The 17,711-nt window shown below is 37.5% G+C and overlaps 2 protein-coding genes across 2 annotated transcripts; one reads left to right on the plus strand and one right to left on the minus strand.

Annotated features, from left to right (window-relative positions):
* The first annotated feature begins 146 nt into the window (after positions 1 to 146).
* On the plus strand, positions 147 to 4,567 carry irg1l (immunoresponsive gene 1, like). Its single transcript, XM_033633676.2, has 6 exons — positions 147 to 397; positions 894 to 948; positions 1,057 to 1,244; positions 1,659 to 1,751; positions 2,238 to 2,443; positions 3,122 to 4,567. The coding sequence occupies exons 1-6, from the start codon at positions 380 to 382 to the stop codon at positions 4,047 to 4,049; spliced, it is 1,488 nt and encodes a 495-aa protein (XP_033489567.1). The 5' UTR covers positions 147 to 379; the 3' UTR covers positions 4,050 to 4,567.
* A 10,175-nt stretch (positions 4,568 to 14,742) lies between these two features.
* On the minus strand, positions 14,743 to 17,538 carry glod5 (glyoxalase domain containing 5). Its single transcript, XM_033633628.2, has 4 exons — positions 17,295 to 17,538; positions 15,804 to 15,959; positions 15,326 to 15,481; positions 14,743 to 15,192 (listed from the first exon to the last, which is right to left on the minus strand). The coding sequence occupies exons 1-4, from the start codon at positions 17,349 to 17,351 to the stop codon at positions 15,064 to 15,066; spliced, it is 498 nt and encodes a 165-aa protein (XP_033489519.1). The 5' UTR covers positions 17,352 to 17,538; the 3' UTR covers positions 14,743 to 15,063.
* Positions 17,539 to 17,711: the final 173 nt, after the last annotated feature.

Below are 17,711 nucleotides of genomic sequence, written 5' to 3' on the forward strand. Positions count from 1 at the left end.
TGTAGGAGGAGTTCATGAAAATTCCCCTACATGATACTATGGTCTGTTACCTGAGAGGTGACATCACTGCTCTCCCCCTTTAGACAATAAAGTACGACTCCTTCCTTCCTCCTCCTCCTTTTCTGAGCATAGTGATGCTGGTTATGACGGTTATGATGATGATGTCCACCACTGTGGAAATTCCTCCGAATCCGATATAGTTTTGTTATGGATATACCTGCCCTTTCCTGTTCCTCCCAGGCCAGTATCAGTAGCCATTGTGAGTCCTGGACTATATAAGGCAGGTACCATTTCAACCTGAAAAGCATCAGCATCCTTCCAACAACCTGTTGACTTCAAACCTACTGCATCAGAGGAGGAGAAACAACTGACTGAAGCCATGATCTCCACATTACAGGTAGAGGTTTATAGATATTTTTTGCAGAGCATTTCCTGTTCAAGTATTAGGGATCTATATAATCATGAATTTTGTTCATGCTTGATTAAGTCAAGTAGGTTGCTCAGTATGCTTAACACTGCTTACTTCAGCAAGTGCTGTTTAGGATTCAATACAAAACTCTAAAATCATCATATAGTTTGCACTGTGTGGTTATTTTGTGAGCACATGGTAGAGGGCAATTTAATAGAGCTCTTGGTAATGCTGAGCAGATTATACATACTGCACCACACCTGTTACACCAGCATAATAGCTATTTCAAAAGAGGCACACAGGGTGCGTAACAGTCATTTTAGTAATGCCCACTAAGAGGCTGATGTAATTAGATCTGAGGTGTGTCTGCGGCCTGAAATTAATGTGAGGTGTTAAAAAAAAAGAAATTACAGTAATAGAGCAAATGTCACACTTAGTGGTTTACAGGTGTCAGTAGAGATATCATGTACGCTTTGTCCTACAGAAAACCATTAGACCAGTGTTAGCTGTCAGAGGACTGCATAAGTCTGCAGTGGAAGGTAAACTTAACTCCACGCTCTTGTCCAAATACAAGAAGACATCTCTCTCTGCTTCAACAAACTAAAAATGTCTCCTTTCCTTACTCCTGACCTCTTTCCTCCCTGCAGTCTTGAAGGGCCCGGCCCCTGAGGACACAGTCACAGCCAGCTTTGGGAAGTTCATCAGCGAAGTAAAGCCCCAGCACTTGTCCTCTGTGGTGCTCCACCGCAGCAAAAGAATGGTGCTGGACAGCATTGGGGTTGGTCTGATCGGCAGCACGACAGAGGTGTTTGAGCTGGCCCTGCAGTACTGCCAGGTGAAGCAGAGGGGGAAGAAATAACTTTAAGATCTTATCTGATATGAGGCAATAAGAGAGATGAAAGCATCTGCTTGACCTTATACAAACAGTGCTTGTAAGTCAGCGTGCCGGCTGTGTGTGGAGAGACGAGATGAGTTCAAAGAAATCTCAGGTTATTATTAAACTGAATTTCATCATGTAACTTAGGAACAGGGAGGGTTATTTTAAGCCTGGTGACCTTTTTCCTCAGAGTTTCTGTGTTTATTGACATATAACTTACAAAGAAACTTATTCTGCTTTCTTGCCGCAGCTGTTTCAATTAAAGTTCCCTTTATATGTGTGATGACACAATCTGTGACTGTAAACTGTTGTATTAAAAATATCCTTGTGGCAACTCCCTGTGTTTACCTGTCTCCGTCTTTTCCCCCTCAGCACATGTATGCACCTGATGACATCAGCTCTGTGTATGGACGCAGGGGCACCACGCTCTCCCCGACACTGGCAGCTTTCGTCAATGGAGTGGCTGTGAGTATAAATAGGTGGAACAGATGGATCACTATTGTCCCAGTGCAACTCAGATGTACTAAACCCATTACCACAAGCAAAGTAGAGCTTTTTTATACTCAGCTATGGCACTGTCTGTGCAGCCAGCCGTAGCAGGGGTTGATGAGAAGTACTGAATTGACCCCATATTATCCTTCTGCAGAAATTTCCAGTATTATATCTGCAAACATTGCTTGGCCTTCACTCATAAAAAGCCATCAGGGTATCATTCCAGCATGCTGCATGTGCCTCCAGTGGTTGAAGCCTGTTATGGCAATTAAAGGGATTTTCCAATTGAAATGCATTGGCTGCAGTGAGCAATAACAGAGAAATGAGATGAGTTTCATCATTTAAACTCAGTGTTTACAGCTGGCTTGTGTATTATTTCATGAAGCTCAGCAACTCTACGTTCTATTACCCCTAATTACTCGGTTGTTTAAAAAAATGCGTTCGTGTTTTTTGCCGCAGACTCACTCCATGGATTTTGATGATACATGGCACCCCGCCACTCATCCCTCAGGAGCAGTCCTTCCTGCTGTGCTAGCACTCAGTGACATGATGCCTGCTAACAGCAAACCTAGTGGCCTGGACTTCCTGCTGGCCTTCAACATCGGCATTGAGATCCAGGGCAGATTGATGAGGTTCTCTAATGAGGCTCACAACATCCCCAAGAGGTGAGCGCCTCAGAGCGTGACTCAAATTGGACATAGCTACTGTAATTTATAGTTTAATGGCAACATTACAGCAGGTTTTGTACTTTACTGGGTCATTACAGTGGTGATTTATTAGATATAAAGCTGTCTCATTGGTAAGGAGTTTTTATTTGTACTCTACATGGAGAACAAGTATCCACATGAGTCTAAACAGATCCATATTGACTCTGCTGATCTCTGCAGTGGGGTTTACAAGGAGGCTGGTGCAGTGTAATGTGCAGCCTCTTAGTGGTGTCAATGAGCTGTGAAAGGCGTGTTATTATGTTCATCTCAAGGACAGCAGAGGCTCTGTGGGTAGTGTTAGCACAATTAGCCATGTGGAGGAGAATATCACACAGGACTCCATTTGGCAAGTGTTTACACCAAGTGAAATGACCCGCCACATTATTTGCTTGTTTCTCAAATACTGAAATGACTAAAAACCTACTTCCTCTAACGCCCCTGAAATAAGCTGTCTCTGTATGTGGGAAGTTTCATGACAGAATGGCTGTTCATACAAAGAGACCCCTTTATAAACTGGAGTGCTAACCATGATGACGGATAGCAACCATTTGAAATGCTCCTTTAGTCACAAGAGTAAATAGTTCCAAAGCGCCTGACCAAAGTGTCTTTCTTTCTTTCTGTCTTTCTCATCACCAGGTTTCACCCTCCCAGTGTGGTGGGGACCATGGGAAGTGCAGCCGCCTGTGCTCGCCTCTTGTCTTTGGATCACTCCCAGTGCAGTCATGCCTTGGCCATAGCTGCTTCACTATCTGGAGCCCCAATGGCTAATGCTGCCACTCAGTCGAAACCCCTCCACATCGGTAATGCCTCACGTTTGGGGCTGGAGGCTGCTCTGCTGGCGTCCCGAGGCCTAGAGGCGAGCTCTCTGGTCCTGGATGCCGTTGCTGGTGTGGCTGGCTTCAGTGCTTTTTATGAAGACTATGTGCCACAGCCTTTAGAATCACCTAATGATGATGGCCATGTGTTCCTGCTAGAGGAGCAGGACATGGGCTTCAAGCGCTTCCCCGCCCATCTGGGGATGCACTGGGTGGCAGATGCTGCGGCCTCAGTCCATAAGCTTCTTGTGGGGTTGGGCCCTGGCACTGTCTCCCCAGCTCAAGTCCAAGACATCCTGCTCAGAGTCCCAAAATCAAAGTACATCAACAGGCCTTTCCCTGACTCTGAGCACGAGGCACGCCACTCCTTCCAGTTCAATGCTTGCAGCGCTCTCCTGGATGGGGAGGTGACTGTGCAGTCCTTCACACCCACTGCCCTGAGGCGCCCTGAACTGCTCGCTCTGCTGAGCCGTGTACATGTAGAGCATCCCCAGGACAACCCAGCTAATTTCAACCGCATGTATGGAGAAGTCCAGGTGACACTTGCTGGGGGAGACATCCTGAAGGGACGCTGTGACACCTTCTACGGTCACTGGCGTAACCCGCTGACTAATGAGAGCCTGAGGAAGAAGTTCAGAAACAACGCAGGGGTGGTGCTTCCCTCAGAGAAAGTTGAGAGGTTGATTGATGTGGTGGAGGAGCTGGACAGACACGGAGACTGCAGGGCCCTTCTCTCACAGCTGCAATGAACACTCACAGATGTGAACAATAACAGCAAAGATATTTACATTAAGATGTATTTCTAAAGATGGATCTGTCAGTTTTAAAGTTGAAGAATATAATTTGTTTACCTGTTGTACATGGCAATGAATAAAACCACACTATAATTATGTTTCCACACTTCTGTTACCAGTACTGATAAATTCTGAAACATCTGTTGAGCCAGTTCAGAGTACATTTATCTAATGTATATTGTGTTAAATTATGTTATTGTATTGTGTCATTCCTTTTTATTTTATTTTATTTTATTTTATTAAGAAATCATTATTATTTGCAAAATGTGATTTACTTAACATTGGGAAAATGAAGGACGAATCATGTATTTATTATGTATTTATTCTTTTCAGATAACAACATTATATTAATTAACACTATTATTCTTTATACTGTGTTTTTTTCTGCCAAATCATGGATTGTTAAATGTTTTTTTATACAGTGCAAATGTATGATACTATAAACAAAGAAAAATAACAATATTTCCTCTTCATGTTCCAATTCATCACACAAATGTAATATTTCTGATGATGTATTAAATTTTAATAAAAGTGCTTAAAACTAAACAGTCTCAGAAATTGAATTGATGATGTTTTCACTTTGGCCTAGAAAAATACTCACATCTCTTCCTGTAAGTACTTACTGTACTTATTTACTGTAATCAGACACTGAAAATCAAAGAGGTGTGAGAAAAAAATACAGCACAGTGTATTTATGGCTTTTTTTTTTCAAATTACATACTATACTATGACATTTTTAATAACATTTTATGACATACTATACTATGACATTTTAAATTACATTTTTACGATATACTTAAAGATGACATTTTTAATGACATTTTAATGGCATTTCATTCTATGACATTTTTATGACACACTGTACAATGACATTATTAATTACATTTTATCAAATACTATACAATGACATTATTAATTACATTTTTATCAAATACTATACAATGACAATTTTAATTACATCTTTATGACATGCTATACTATCACATTTTAATTACATTTTTTATCACATACTTTACTATGACAATTTTTATTACGTTTTTATCACATACTATACTATGACATTTTTAATGATATTTTGAAGAAATACTATACTCTGACATTTATAATGACATTTTTTATCAAATACTATACTATGACATTTTTAATGACATTTTCACGACATACTATACTATGACATCTGAATTACATTTTTGTGACATATTATACTATGATGTTTTTATACAATTTTTAACGAAATACTATAATATGACGTTGTTATGCCATTTTGAATGACATATCATACTATGACTTTTTTTTAAAATTTTGATCGACATACTATACTATGACGTTTTTATGCAATTTTGAACGTCATGCTATACTATGATTTTTTTTGTAATTTTGATCGACATATTATACTATGACATTTTTAGGCAATTTTGAACGACATACAATACTATGATGTTTTTATGCCATTTCAAATGACATACTATACTATGATGTTTTCTTTTACAATTTTGAATGACATACTATACTATGACGTTTTCATGCCTTTTGAACGACATGCTATACTATGACGTTTTTCTGTAATTTTGACCGACATATTATACTTTGATGTTTTAATGCCATTTCGAGCGACATACTATACTATGATGTGTTTTTGTAATTTTTAACTACATACTATACTATGACTTTTTTTTGCAACTTTGATCGACATCCTATACTATGACATTTTTATGCAGTTTTGAACAGCATGCTATACTATGACGTTTTTATGCTATTTTGAACAACATACTATACTATGACTTTTTTTTTTTTGCAATTTTCATCGACTATACTATGATGTTTTTATGCCCTTTTGAACTATGACGTTTTTTTGTAATTTTGATCAACATATTCTTCTATGACTTTTTATGCAATTTTGAACGACATGCGATACTATGAAGTTTAAATGCCATTTCGAACGACATACTGTACTATGATGTTTTTATGTTATTTTGAATGACATACTATACTGTGAATTATTTTTGCAATTTTCATTGACATACTATACTATAACGTTTTTTTGCAATTTTGAACGACATGCGATACTATGACCTTTTTTTGCAACTGTGACATATTGACATATTGACATATTATATGATGACGTTTTTATGCCATTTCGAACGACATACTATATTATGACGTTTCAATGCCATTTTGAACGACATGCTGTACCATGACGTTTGTATGCCATTTTGAATGACATGCTATACTATGAAGTTTTTATGCCATTTCGAATGACATACTATACTATGACCTTTTTATGCAATTTGAATGATATACTATACTATGACCTTTTTATGCAATTTGAACGACATACTATACTATGACCTTTTTTTGCAATTTTTAATGACATACTATACTATGACATTTTTTTATGCAATTTTGAACGTCATACTATACTATGACGTTTTTATGCCATTTTGAACGATATACAATACTATGAAGTTTTTATGCAATTTTGAACGACATGGTATACTATGATGTTTTTTTCTAACTTTGATCAACATATCATACAATGACATTTTTCTGCCATTTCGAACGACATATTATACTATGGCGTTTTTATGCAATTTTGAATGACACACTATACTATGACGTTTTTATGCCATTTTGAATGACATACTATACTGTGAATTATTTTTGCAATTTTCATTGACATACTATAGTATAACGATTTTATGCCATTTTGAACTACATACTATACTTTCACGTTTTTTTGCAATTTTGAACGACATGCGATATTATGACCTTTTTTGTATCTGTGATCGACATATTATATGATGATGTTTTTATGCCATTTCGAACGACATACTATATTATGACGTTTCGATGCCATTTTGAACGACATGCTATACTTTGACATTTTCATGCCATTGTGAATGACATACTGTACCATGACCTTTTTATGCAATTTGAACAACATACTATACTATGACCTTTTTTTGCAATTTTGAATGACATACTATACTATGACATTTTTATACAATTTTGAACGACATGGTATACTATGATGTTTTTTTCTAACTTTGATTAACATATCATACAACGACATTTTTCTGCCATTTTGAACGACATACTATACTATGGCGTTTTTATGCAATTTTGAACGACACACTATACTATGACGTTTTTATGCCATTTTGAATGACATACTATACTATAAAGTTTTTATGCCATTTCGAACGACATTCTATACTATGACCTTTTTATGCAATTTTGAACTACATACTATACTATGAAGTTTTTATGCAATTTTGAACGACATACTATACTATGACGTTTTTATGCAATTTTGAACTACATACAATACTATGAAGTTTTTATGCAATTTTGAACGACATACTATACTATGACATTTTTATGCAATTTTGAACTACATACTATACTATGAAGTTTTTATGTAATTTTGAACGACATACTATACTATGACATTTTTATGCAATTTTGAACGACATGGTATACTATGATGTTTTTTTCTAACTTTGATCAACATATCATACAATGACAGTTTTCTGCCATTTCGAACGACATACTATACTATGGCGTTTTTATGCAATTTTCAACGACACACTATACTATGACGTTTTTATGCAATTTTGAATGACATACTATACTATAAAGTTTTTATGCCATTTCGAACGACATCCTATACTATGAAGTTTTTATGCAATTTTGAACGACATACTATACTATGACCTTTTTATGCCATTTTGAACGACATACTATACTATGACGTTTTTTTTTTTTTGCAATTTTGATCAACATACTATACTATGACCTTTTTATGCAATTTGGAATGACATACTTTACTATGACATTTTCATGCAGTTTTGAACAACATGCTTTACTATGAAGTTTTTATGCAATTTTGAACTACATACTATACTATGAAGTTTTTATGCAATTTTGAACGACATGGTATACTATGACGTTTTTATGCAATTTTGAACGATATACTATACTATGACGTTTTTATGCCATTTTGAACTACATACTATACTATGATGGGGTTTTTTTTGCAATTTTGATCAACATACTATACTATGACCTTTTTATGCAATTTGGAATGACATACTATACTATAAAGTTTTTATGCCATTTCAAACGACATCCTATACTATGAAGTTTTTATGCAATTTTGAACGACATGGTATACTATGACCTTTTTATGCCATTTTGAACTACATACTATACTATGACGTTTTTATGCAATTTTGAACAACATACTATACTATGACCTTTTTATGCAATTTTGAACTACATACTATACTATGACATTTTTATGCAATTTTGAACGACATGGTATACTATGACGTTTTTATGCAATTGTGAATGACATGTTATACTGTGACCTTTTTATGCAATTTTGAACTACATTCTATGCTATGGCGTTTTTATGTCATTTTGAACTACATACTACACTGATTTTTTTTTTGCAATTTTCATCAACATACTATAGTATAATGTTTTTATACAATTTGAACTACATACTATACTATGACGTTTTTATGCAGTTTTGAACAACATGCTAAACTATGACGTTTATATGCAATTTTGATCGACATACTATGACCTATTTATGCCATTTTGAACTACATACTATACTATGCCGTTTTTTTTAATGCAATTTTAAACGACATGCTATACTATGATGTTTTTATGCCATTTTGAACGACATACTATACTTTGACTTTCAATGCAATTTTGAACTAATATGACATTTTTAGTGACATTTTCATGGCATACTATACCATGACAATTTTAATGACATTTTCATCCCATACTATACTATGACATTTTTAATGACATTTTTATCACATACTATACCATGACAATTTTAATGACATTTTTATCACATACTATACTATGTCGTTTTAATTACATTTTTAGCACATAATATACTTTGACTTTTTCAATGATATTTCTATCACATACTATACTATGACATTTTAATTACATTTTTATCACATAATATACCTTGACTTTTTCAATGATATTTTTATAACATACTATACTATGACAGTTTTTATGACATTTTTGTGACATACTATACCATGACATTTTTTGAATGACATTTTTATGACATGCTATACTTTGACATTTCTTATGACATTTTCATGGCATACTATATTATTTCATGAGCTATAACTCACTTTCCCAGGAACACCTTAGAGACACCTGGACCAATAGGTTATTGTGAAATGTAAATCATTTAAAAATCATTTAGACTATCTGAAGTCCTCTTTTTGTGATAAACATTCTTGTGTCCCTCAGTTGAAACAAACGGTAAATTTGCAGAGTAAGAAAAATCAACAAGTACCTACTATGCATACAAAAGTCAGATAAAGGTGCTTTTCTTTTTCAAGTGTGTTCATTTGGAGTGCAAACAAAAACGGGCAGCCATGTTTCTTAATGTGGAGCGGTGCTGGGAAAAGAGTGCTGTTTTCCTCATTCCAGTCTGTGGTCCTTAAGTTAATGTTTGGAAATAAGTCTGCACAGGAGGAAGTGGCCTTGGAGACACGTGGACTCTGGTTCATGCACCTGCCCAGCTCATGTCCAGCTCCGGCATGGGACACAGGGAAACCAACACACCTAAGCCCTGTCTGGGCAACCCCTTGTTTGTTGGCACAGCTAAATCTGCAAAGAAGAGCTTTGTAAAGTCTCGATAAAAGGTAATAAAGTACCAAAGAAGAAGGCCACATTAAGTTTATTATTGAAGAGAGTTGAACAGTCTAAAAGCAGCAGTAGGTTCAGAATACAGTAGAAGAACATGCACTGTGTTGAAGCAATTTACATTTGTAATTTATCAACTTTGCACTCATCTCACAGAAATAACACAACTTTTTTTTAAACAACAATTTTTTATAGACTTTTCTCTGTAATTCAACCTTCATTATCCTCTGGAAATGTGATCCATAAAACTTAAAGTTAAGTTTTATAACATTTTGAAATGATGGACCTACAATTAGGATCTGCAAGGTACAAAGAGGCCAATGTTGGTGGAGCTGCAGAAAATGCAACCCAATTGCCAAAGTAACGTTGACTTGGCATTGTAAATTTTTGCAAACCGCTGATTCATTACATTTGTACGTAACATGTGGTTAGTATTGGGCGCTAAAACCACTTGGTTTTGGTTAGGAAAAGTTCATGTTTTGGCTAAAAATGCCCGATTTCAGTGGCACAATCCTGACTGGAAATGCAGCAATGTTTTGGTAAAAAACAACTTTTCATGGCATCCCCTGGTGGAGAAGCACAGACAAGTGACTAAAAGACACATTGGGTGGCTAAAAAGCTGCTAATAATGCAGCGATAACTCGGTAAAAACAACTGATTTTGATTTTTGGTCTTGAACAATGGTTTGCAGCTTGGCAGGCATCTCGCCTAAAGGTGTCACACCATCCATCATCCTCTTGTACTCCTGATGACAAAATTGGCTCATATACTACATCACTTAAGAAACGCTGATGTGATACATATGAAATGTGCAAATGTAATATAGTTTGCATGAATGTAAAATGCCACCGTTTTCCTCTGGCAACTGCAGAGGACATTCAACTAACTGTGCAAAACTGCACAAGTACTGTGTGTGTGTGTGTGTGTGTGTGTGTGTATGTGTGTGTATGTGTGTTGAATGATGACACCTTTTGTTATTACTAGCAAAGTTTAACTGCACATTACAGACTATTATGCTTTGTTCTATATCCATAGCTTTTCGATAAAGAAAAAAGACACCTTTTAAACAGATGACTACAAGGGTCCACAGGTTAGGTTACAACTATAATATGTCCTTTCGTCTCAATTGCCAGAGAGCTTAAAAAGAAAATGTGTGTAGTTCTTCTTGCTGCTAAACATTTTGGCCCATGTTTTATTCTTATTCATGATGAAAATATAGCACTGAATGAATACAGGTCATCACCAATGGAGAAAGTGACATCAGCTGTATTAATGCTGTATATAAGCATACAGAGACATGGCCGTAGCCAGCTATGAGGTCACCAAGGTCCGGACCTCTGTAACAATTTCGAAGAAAAAAAAAATAGAAGAAGCCCAGAACAGCATGGTAAACATATTAACACACCAGACAGCCCCCCCCCCCCCCCCCCCCCCCCCCCCCCCCCCCCCCTCTTTCAAATTCTGGACCTTACTAATTTCTAAACCCTGGCTACGGCCCTGTATGGAGAGATCATCTGAACATGTTGTCTGTTGTCTGATGTCATTTTCACTAATAGAGAAATATGGAACAGGTGATAAAAACATTTCGAGTTATATACTTTAGGATAAGGAAGTGTGCGGCACAGAGATAACAAAATATTCCCTGTGAATACGGTAAGGAACAATTACAACTGTGATAGAGTGTGATAATATACTTGTCATAGAATAAATAATAAAATCTGTCACAGTAATGTGACTAATTTGGGGTAATAATAAAATAAGGAAACTATGAGAAGAAGGAAACAAGCACTAAATACACTGCAGCAGCCAGGCAATGGGAGGGAGTGCGTTTATATAGGAAGGATTGTAGTATGGTTACACAGGAGTGGTCCATTACTAGGAAAGGTTTTGTGAGGACACTTCCTGCATTCCTGTGTCTTATCATAAGGAAAGATTCCCATGGTAATTATTGACATCCCCAAACCCAATCGCCCATGCAGTAAATAAAACATGAGCTCACAGATTCATCTGAATCCCAAGTGTGGTAAATGAATACAAAAGGCCCTGGGCAGCTAAAAATATCCCCTTAGGTGTAAAAGTGTATCTTGACCTGAAGGCTTTTTATTGGGAGACTTAGCGATAATTCAACCACAACAAGAATGAATGACAGACATACAGTTTTAAAAGTCTATCTCCACCCACAGCAAACAAGACGACACAATAGCGGTGCAACCTCAGACATCTAAAGAGTCCATAGAGTGTCCACGCCTGTAGCTGTGACATAGATGGAGTTTCCATACAACAATGGCTAAACAGGCTGCTTTTGACGGGTGCCAGTAAGCCCCAGTGTTCAGGTTTACATGTAGGAAATGGTGAAATGTCCTTTCCCTCTCCTCATCCAGTAACTATATTCATCCTATACAGCTTCTCACACACAGGTCACAGCGTAGGCAGAGCTATTAACTGGGTCATCGGTGGTGTCATCTTGTCGCTTATAGAAACAGATCATGAAGGCATGACTGTGATGGTGAGTGGGCGCGAATTCAGAGAGGACAGTGAAACGTATCTGTAGCTCTTCTATGCATCTTATGTCAACATTCAGGGAAAATAATGAGGAAGTGCCAAAAGAAGATGGGAATATTCACTACAGAGAAAATGTACTTAATGATCCTATATTTGGACTACATTGCTAGGCTCAGTGGTGTTAGTGTGCGGAGCTTATTATGTCGTTACACTGTTTTTGCATTAGATACGATGTGTCCCAGCAGCGGGAAGTTCAAGTCTGTGGAATTAGAGAACACACAGGTCAGATCTTGCATATTAGCTTATCTTTTTCTGATAACTCTCCATTTGACTTAACACATGCAATCTCCTCTGAGAGCATAAATCCACGCATGTAGCCTATCTATGTGTTAAGACAAAGTCCTGCTGTATATATTCATCTTACCGCTTTGAATTTCACTGTTGCGAAGGATGTTGATAAGTGGCTTCTGGTCATGGGCAGATTATGAGATAATGGGCTCATGGGCACAAACACACAAAAGGCCCTTCATCTCTCCTACATAGACACAGACTTTGTGGTAGTTTTCTCTTATGTTTTGTTGTTTTTTGGGTCTTTGAGTTTGTTTTTTTTTTTTGCTTTTTTTGGTCGTTTTATATCTCTCTGTGGTTGTTTTTCCTATTTTGTAATTATTTTGTACCTCTTTGCAGTTCCTTTGCATCTCTTTATGGTCTTTTTGAGTCTCTTCCTGGTTGGCACATGTTAATTTGAGTGGCATTTTGCAGGTGACACTTTGGGCCTCTGGGCCTATGCCTGGTAGGCACGTTCAGAAATCCATCCATTCCCCTGGTAATACCTGAGCCGGTGTCCCCAGCATATAATAGTGAGGCTCCGTTACGCTCTCTGTCTGTTCGTTTGGCTTCTTACTCCTCCCTCTTCTCCTGCAGGCACACTGTAGGTCTCGTCAGGACAACCTGTGTGACCTCAGTTTCCCCTTTTGTTCTTTAAAATGCACCTTACAACAGCCACACACTATCACATCCTTCAAGCTACTGATTTCTCTGATACTCACTCTCCATGCCTTGTTAATGTTCAGTTATGCATTCAAATTATTTGCTTTTGTTAAATAAGTTACTTTGGTAATTTATTAAAATGGTGTGTCTCCTACATTTATCATGGCCGAGAGCCAAGTTATGACTGTATACATATTTAATGGGGGAGTGTATGTAGGTAAATGAATGGAAAATATAGCCTATTGTATATTGCAATATATTATCTGACCCTCTGGTCTGTGCTGTACAGTATGTAACATAGAACAATACATTTTTTTAACTGTCTTTTTAACATAAATTGGAAAATTATATTTATCTTCATAATTAATTGATGTTTGTGGCTTTCATTTTCTGCTGTTAACCTGATGAGCAATTGTAATTTTCTCCATTCAAATGAGCAAATGACTTGATAAACAAAAGACTGTAATCAAACTGAAATACTGCAACAATAAATGGCTTAAAGGGGCAAAAAGCGAAATTGTTTCACCGCTAGGTTCGCTGTTGTGCACTGCCTGTAGACCAAAACAAAGTGCGTCGTGAGCCACACCTCCCTCTACCTCTGCTCTCCACCCCCAGCCCCCACTCGCCTCATCTAAACTTAGTTTAGCAGTTAGCGATGTCTTTCACTCACTCTTGGTCTCTGTTGTGTTTAGCTATTCCCCTGCCTACTTCAATGACGATGGTACCTGTAATAAATGTAATATATTTGCTGAGATGGAGGCGAGGCTCAGTGACTAGAAGAGCTGGTAGAAGCGCTTCATAGCTGTAAGTTACTCCAGTAGCCGGTGTCAGCCGACACTAATTAAAATAGACATTTGACTTCATGTTGTTACTTAGCCTACCTGTCCAGAAGAAGAGCTAGCTCAGAGTCAGATTGTAGCCCCTTTAGCTCTCGCAGTGCTCTCCACCTTGGAAATGCAAGGCCAATGTTAATCTGAGTTCTGTCCCTTTCTTTATCCGACAACTTCTTTGCCAACGACCATTGATTCTTTAGAGGTAATGTCGGATCCTGGTCGTCTTCAGGTGAACGTTTCGTTCCGCTCTCCGCCATTTCGCTTTGAAAATATGCGCTGCCATTGCTCACTGGCTGTAGCCTTTTATAGGGAGGGAGGGCCAAGGGCTCCGGGGGGGGATATTCACATGAACGTACATCAACGCGCAGCCGGACCGGCTTGTAAACAATGGGCTGGAGATCAACACAGAGAGAGGGTGTGTGAGGTCATGCTATACTCCAGATGAAATTACACCTCTAGTTCTTCACATAGCGATTTTTTAATTCCTTCAAACTAGAAATGATGAATTTCCACTTACTGCCCCTTTAAGCAACCATAGTGACGACAGCATGAAAACATAATGGTAAAGGCTCATGTAACCTTAAGAGGTAGTTACATTGTGTCAAAAAAAAGAAATAACAGCGCTTAAATACACTAAACAAATCTTTTATTTTCAGCTGAAAAAGTAATTATTCTTTAATGCTCACTTTCACTTGACAAAGTACAAAAAATCTCCAGAAGTATGCACTTGATCAAACTGTTAAACATCTACAGGTGTTGAATTTTTCACTTGTTATTCTGAATTATTGTCTTAGCAAACTAATCTCATCTACCTCTGTTTCAAAATAGTACGAGTTGTCTGAATTAGCCTACAGTTTGGTCTCAAACCTAATAATGGGTCCAAGAGACAAAACTGGATGCATTCCAATTCATTCAAAAACAAGGTCTAAGAAGTCTCAGGAAGATCCCTCTTATACTGACTGGTTATAGTTCGACACCTCAATGAGATTGTGATCCGGATCTCTGAAGTAAAGAGAGGTGATGGTCCCCACAGCTCCAGTCCTCTCCACTGGTCCCTCCTCTATCTCAACCCCACAATCCTGCAGAGAAACAACATATGACAAATGACATACAAAGTCAACTAGTGCTCAAATGGTTTTAAAGGAGTAGCCACTTTACAAGATTAAGACTGATTCATAATTTAAGGCAGTCTTTATGAAACTGGTGAGTGACCTTCAAATGTGCAGCTACTGTAGCAAGGGAGGTTTTGGTGATGAGGCACAGGTCTGCAGAGCCTGAGGTTGGGCGCTTAGCTTTGGGCTCAAACTCCTGACCCAGCTGGTGGAGGTTGAACTTCTGCTGGCCAAAACCCAGGGCCTTACGGTTTCCCTTGAAAATAACAAAGATGGTATGTGTGAGTGTGGAGAGCAGTTTGAAAGCTCAAGGTCCTTGCTGACTGACTGAGTGGAGAGGGCTGCTCTCAGCTGACATGCAATCAAAGCCTGCCATCTAGTGGATGTTTTCTCAAAAACAAAAAGCACAAGAGGATTTTACTTGTTCTTTTCCTGATTCCTGTAAATAATGCATGTAAAACCCTACCAACATTGTTTTATTCAATAATTAATTTCCAATAATTAATCATGTCAACTGCTACTCCTACTACTAATAATAGTAATGATAATAATTTAATGTAAACACTACTTTTGCATACCTTGAAAGTGATCACCTCCATGCCAAGGACCGAGGTATAAAAGTTTACAGTGTCTGGCACACTTTTTACTGTAAGAACCAAATGATCCAGATGGCTCACTTCCACTGGACAGGCTCGTTTGAATCTGACACCTCCAAGTGTTTGGATGGAGACAGTCTGAAATAGATGAGACAAATAAATTAAAATACAGTAAGTTTATGACAACAACATTGGAGAGGGTATTGCAGTTGAACAGTGTCTGTGGGTATCAAACACTTAAATTTAATGCTTTTTAGGACCTTTTCAGGTTGGTTTTAATCAAATTTAAGACTGACTTTTGGACAAATCATCATCTTCTTATTCAAGCACTAAGTAAAAAATGAAATGGTAAGTAGGATATACATATAGCCTGGTGAAGAAGTAGGTTTTATGCAGGAATATGGTTATTAGAGTGAGTTAGGTCGACCTCAATATTGCCAACAGGTAACAGCAAATATAACCTCCTGAGACCTTGTGCCCTAGATGAGGACATCACATTTTACTTATTGTAGTGGCAGTAACACAATACACTAATCCATCTAAAAACAAGATGGCAGCCATCTCTGCCAGGTCAATCTGCAGCAGATCCCAACACAAAAGTCAAAAAAGGTCCAAAACCTGATCACATTAAATGGTTCAAACTTGCTTATTTATGATAAATAATGTTTGTAGTTTGATATGATAATTTAGCGACAGTAACAAGCTAAGATGCTGTTAGGAATTAGGAAGAAGTAGGAAGTACTCGTTTGAGGACATTGAGACTTAATTATTGTCAACAATGTTGAGTTTTTTTATTCATATTTATTGGGGCCAACTGATCCCAAATTGCTTAGACAAATTAAAATTGCATACCAAACAAAGTTCAGGTCTCCAGAGGTTATAGCAAAAAGACAGTATTAGGTTTAGTGGTAGGTTTAAAGATAAATAACATCAGAAATAAGGACTTTCATGCAGAAGAGCTTGACTCATTTTGACAAAACGAAATTAAAAGATGGATAAATCAAATTAGATGAAAACGTCTGCGGTGATTAAGACGTAAGAAATTTTAATGTAAGACTATTTAATGACTTTGAAGGTGATATGTGTTAAATTAAAGATATTTTAAGTCTTTTTCAGGATTTTCAGACACCCTGTTTAATTTGGCATCAACAGCGCCACTGTGTGGTGAAAGAGTACGGCATCCTGTGAGGATCTGAAAGGTGGAAGTCACGCGTAACTTGAACCGACTAGCAAAACGTTGATGTTGTTAGCTTAGCAACGAGCTCATATGTTCAGTCCTCCAGTGAAAACTAAATAGTATTATATTAAATGAAGTCGGTAATTTTGCTGACGTGATAACGGTTTCTCTAAAGTCTACAGCCGTTACGTCAGTTCGTACGTGAAACGCAAGTAAAAACAGTGTTCATAAGAATACGTTAATATTAAGTGTACCGTTAGCAGTTAGCTAAATTAGCAGGTAACCACACACTTTACCTTCAAGCTGCTCCTCTGAAAGTGCAACAAACGACTCCCAACCGTCCGGAGCGCCATCACTGCCTCAGACTGGTACTTCCTTGTTTTCCTACCTCTGTGGACTGTGAACTAGTGGTATCTGCTGCAACACTATTAATGGTAAAAGCACCGAGAAATGACAAAAGGGGGCACAAGTGGACACATTTACAAAACATTTTTTTGTCTGCCACACTTCCTCGACGTCTGCCTGTAACAGAGATCATACCTGAGAGCACACAACATAAGCTTTGTATTTTATTTGTCAGCTGGGGAATGAATGGGAATTTTTCCCAGATCCTACCAGCAGGAGGTGCTGATGATAACACTTCTCTGTCCCAGTGTCAGTGGACTAATGCATCATGTATGATTACATATATGTGTAAGTGTAATGTGATAAAG

The sequence above is a fragment of the Epinephelus lanceolatus genome, chromosome 7 (assembly GCF_041903045.1).
Source record: "Epinephelus lanceolatus isolate andai-2023 chromosome 7, ASM4190304v1, whole genome shotgun sequence".
NCBI classification, from domain to species: Eukaryota; Metazoa; Chordata; class Actinopteri; order Perciformes; family Serranidae; genus Epinephelus; species Epinephelus lanceolatus.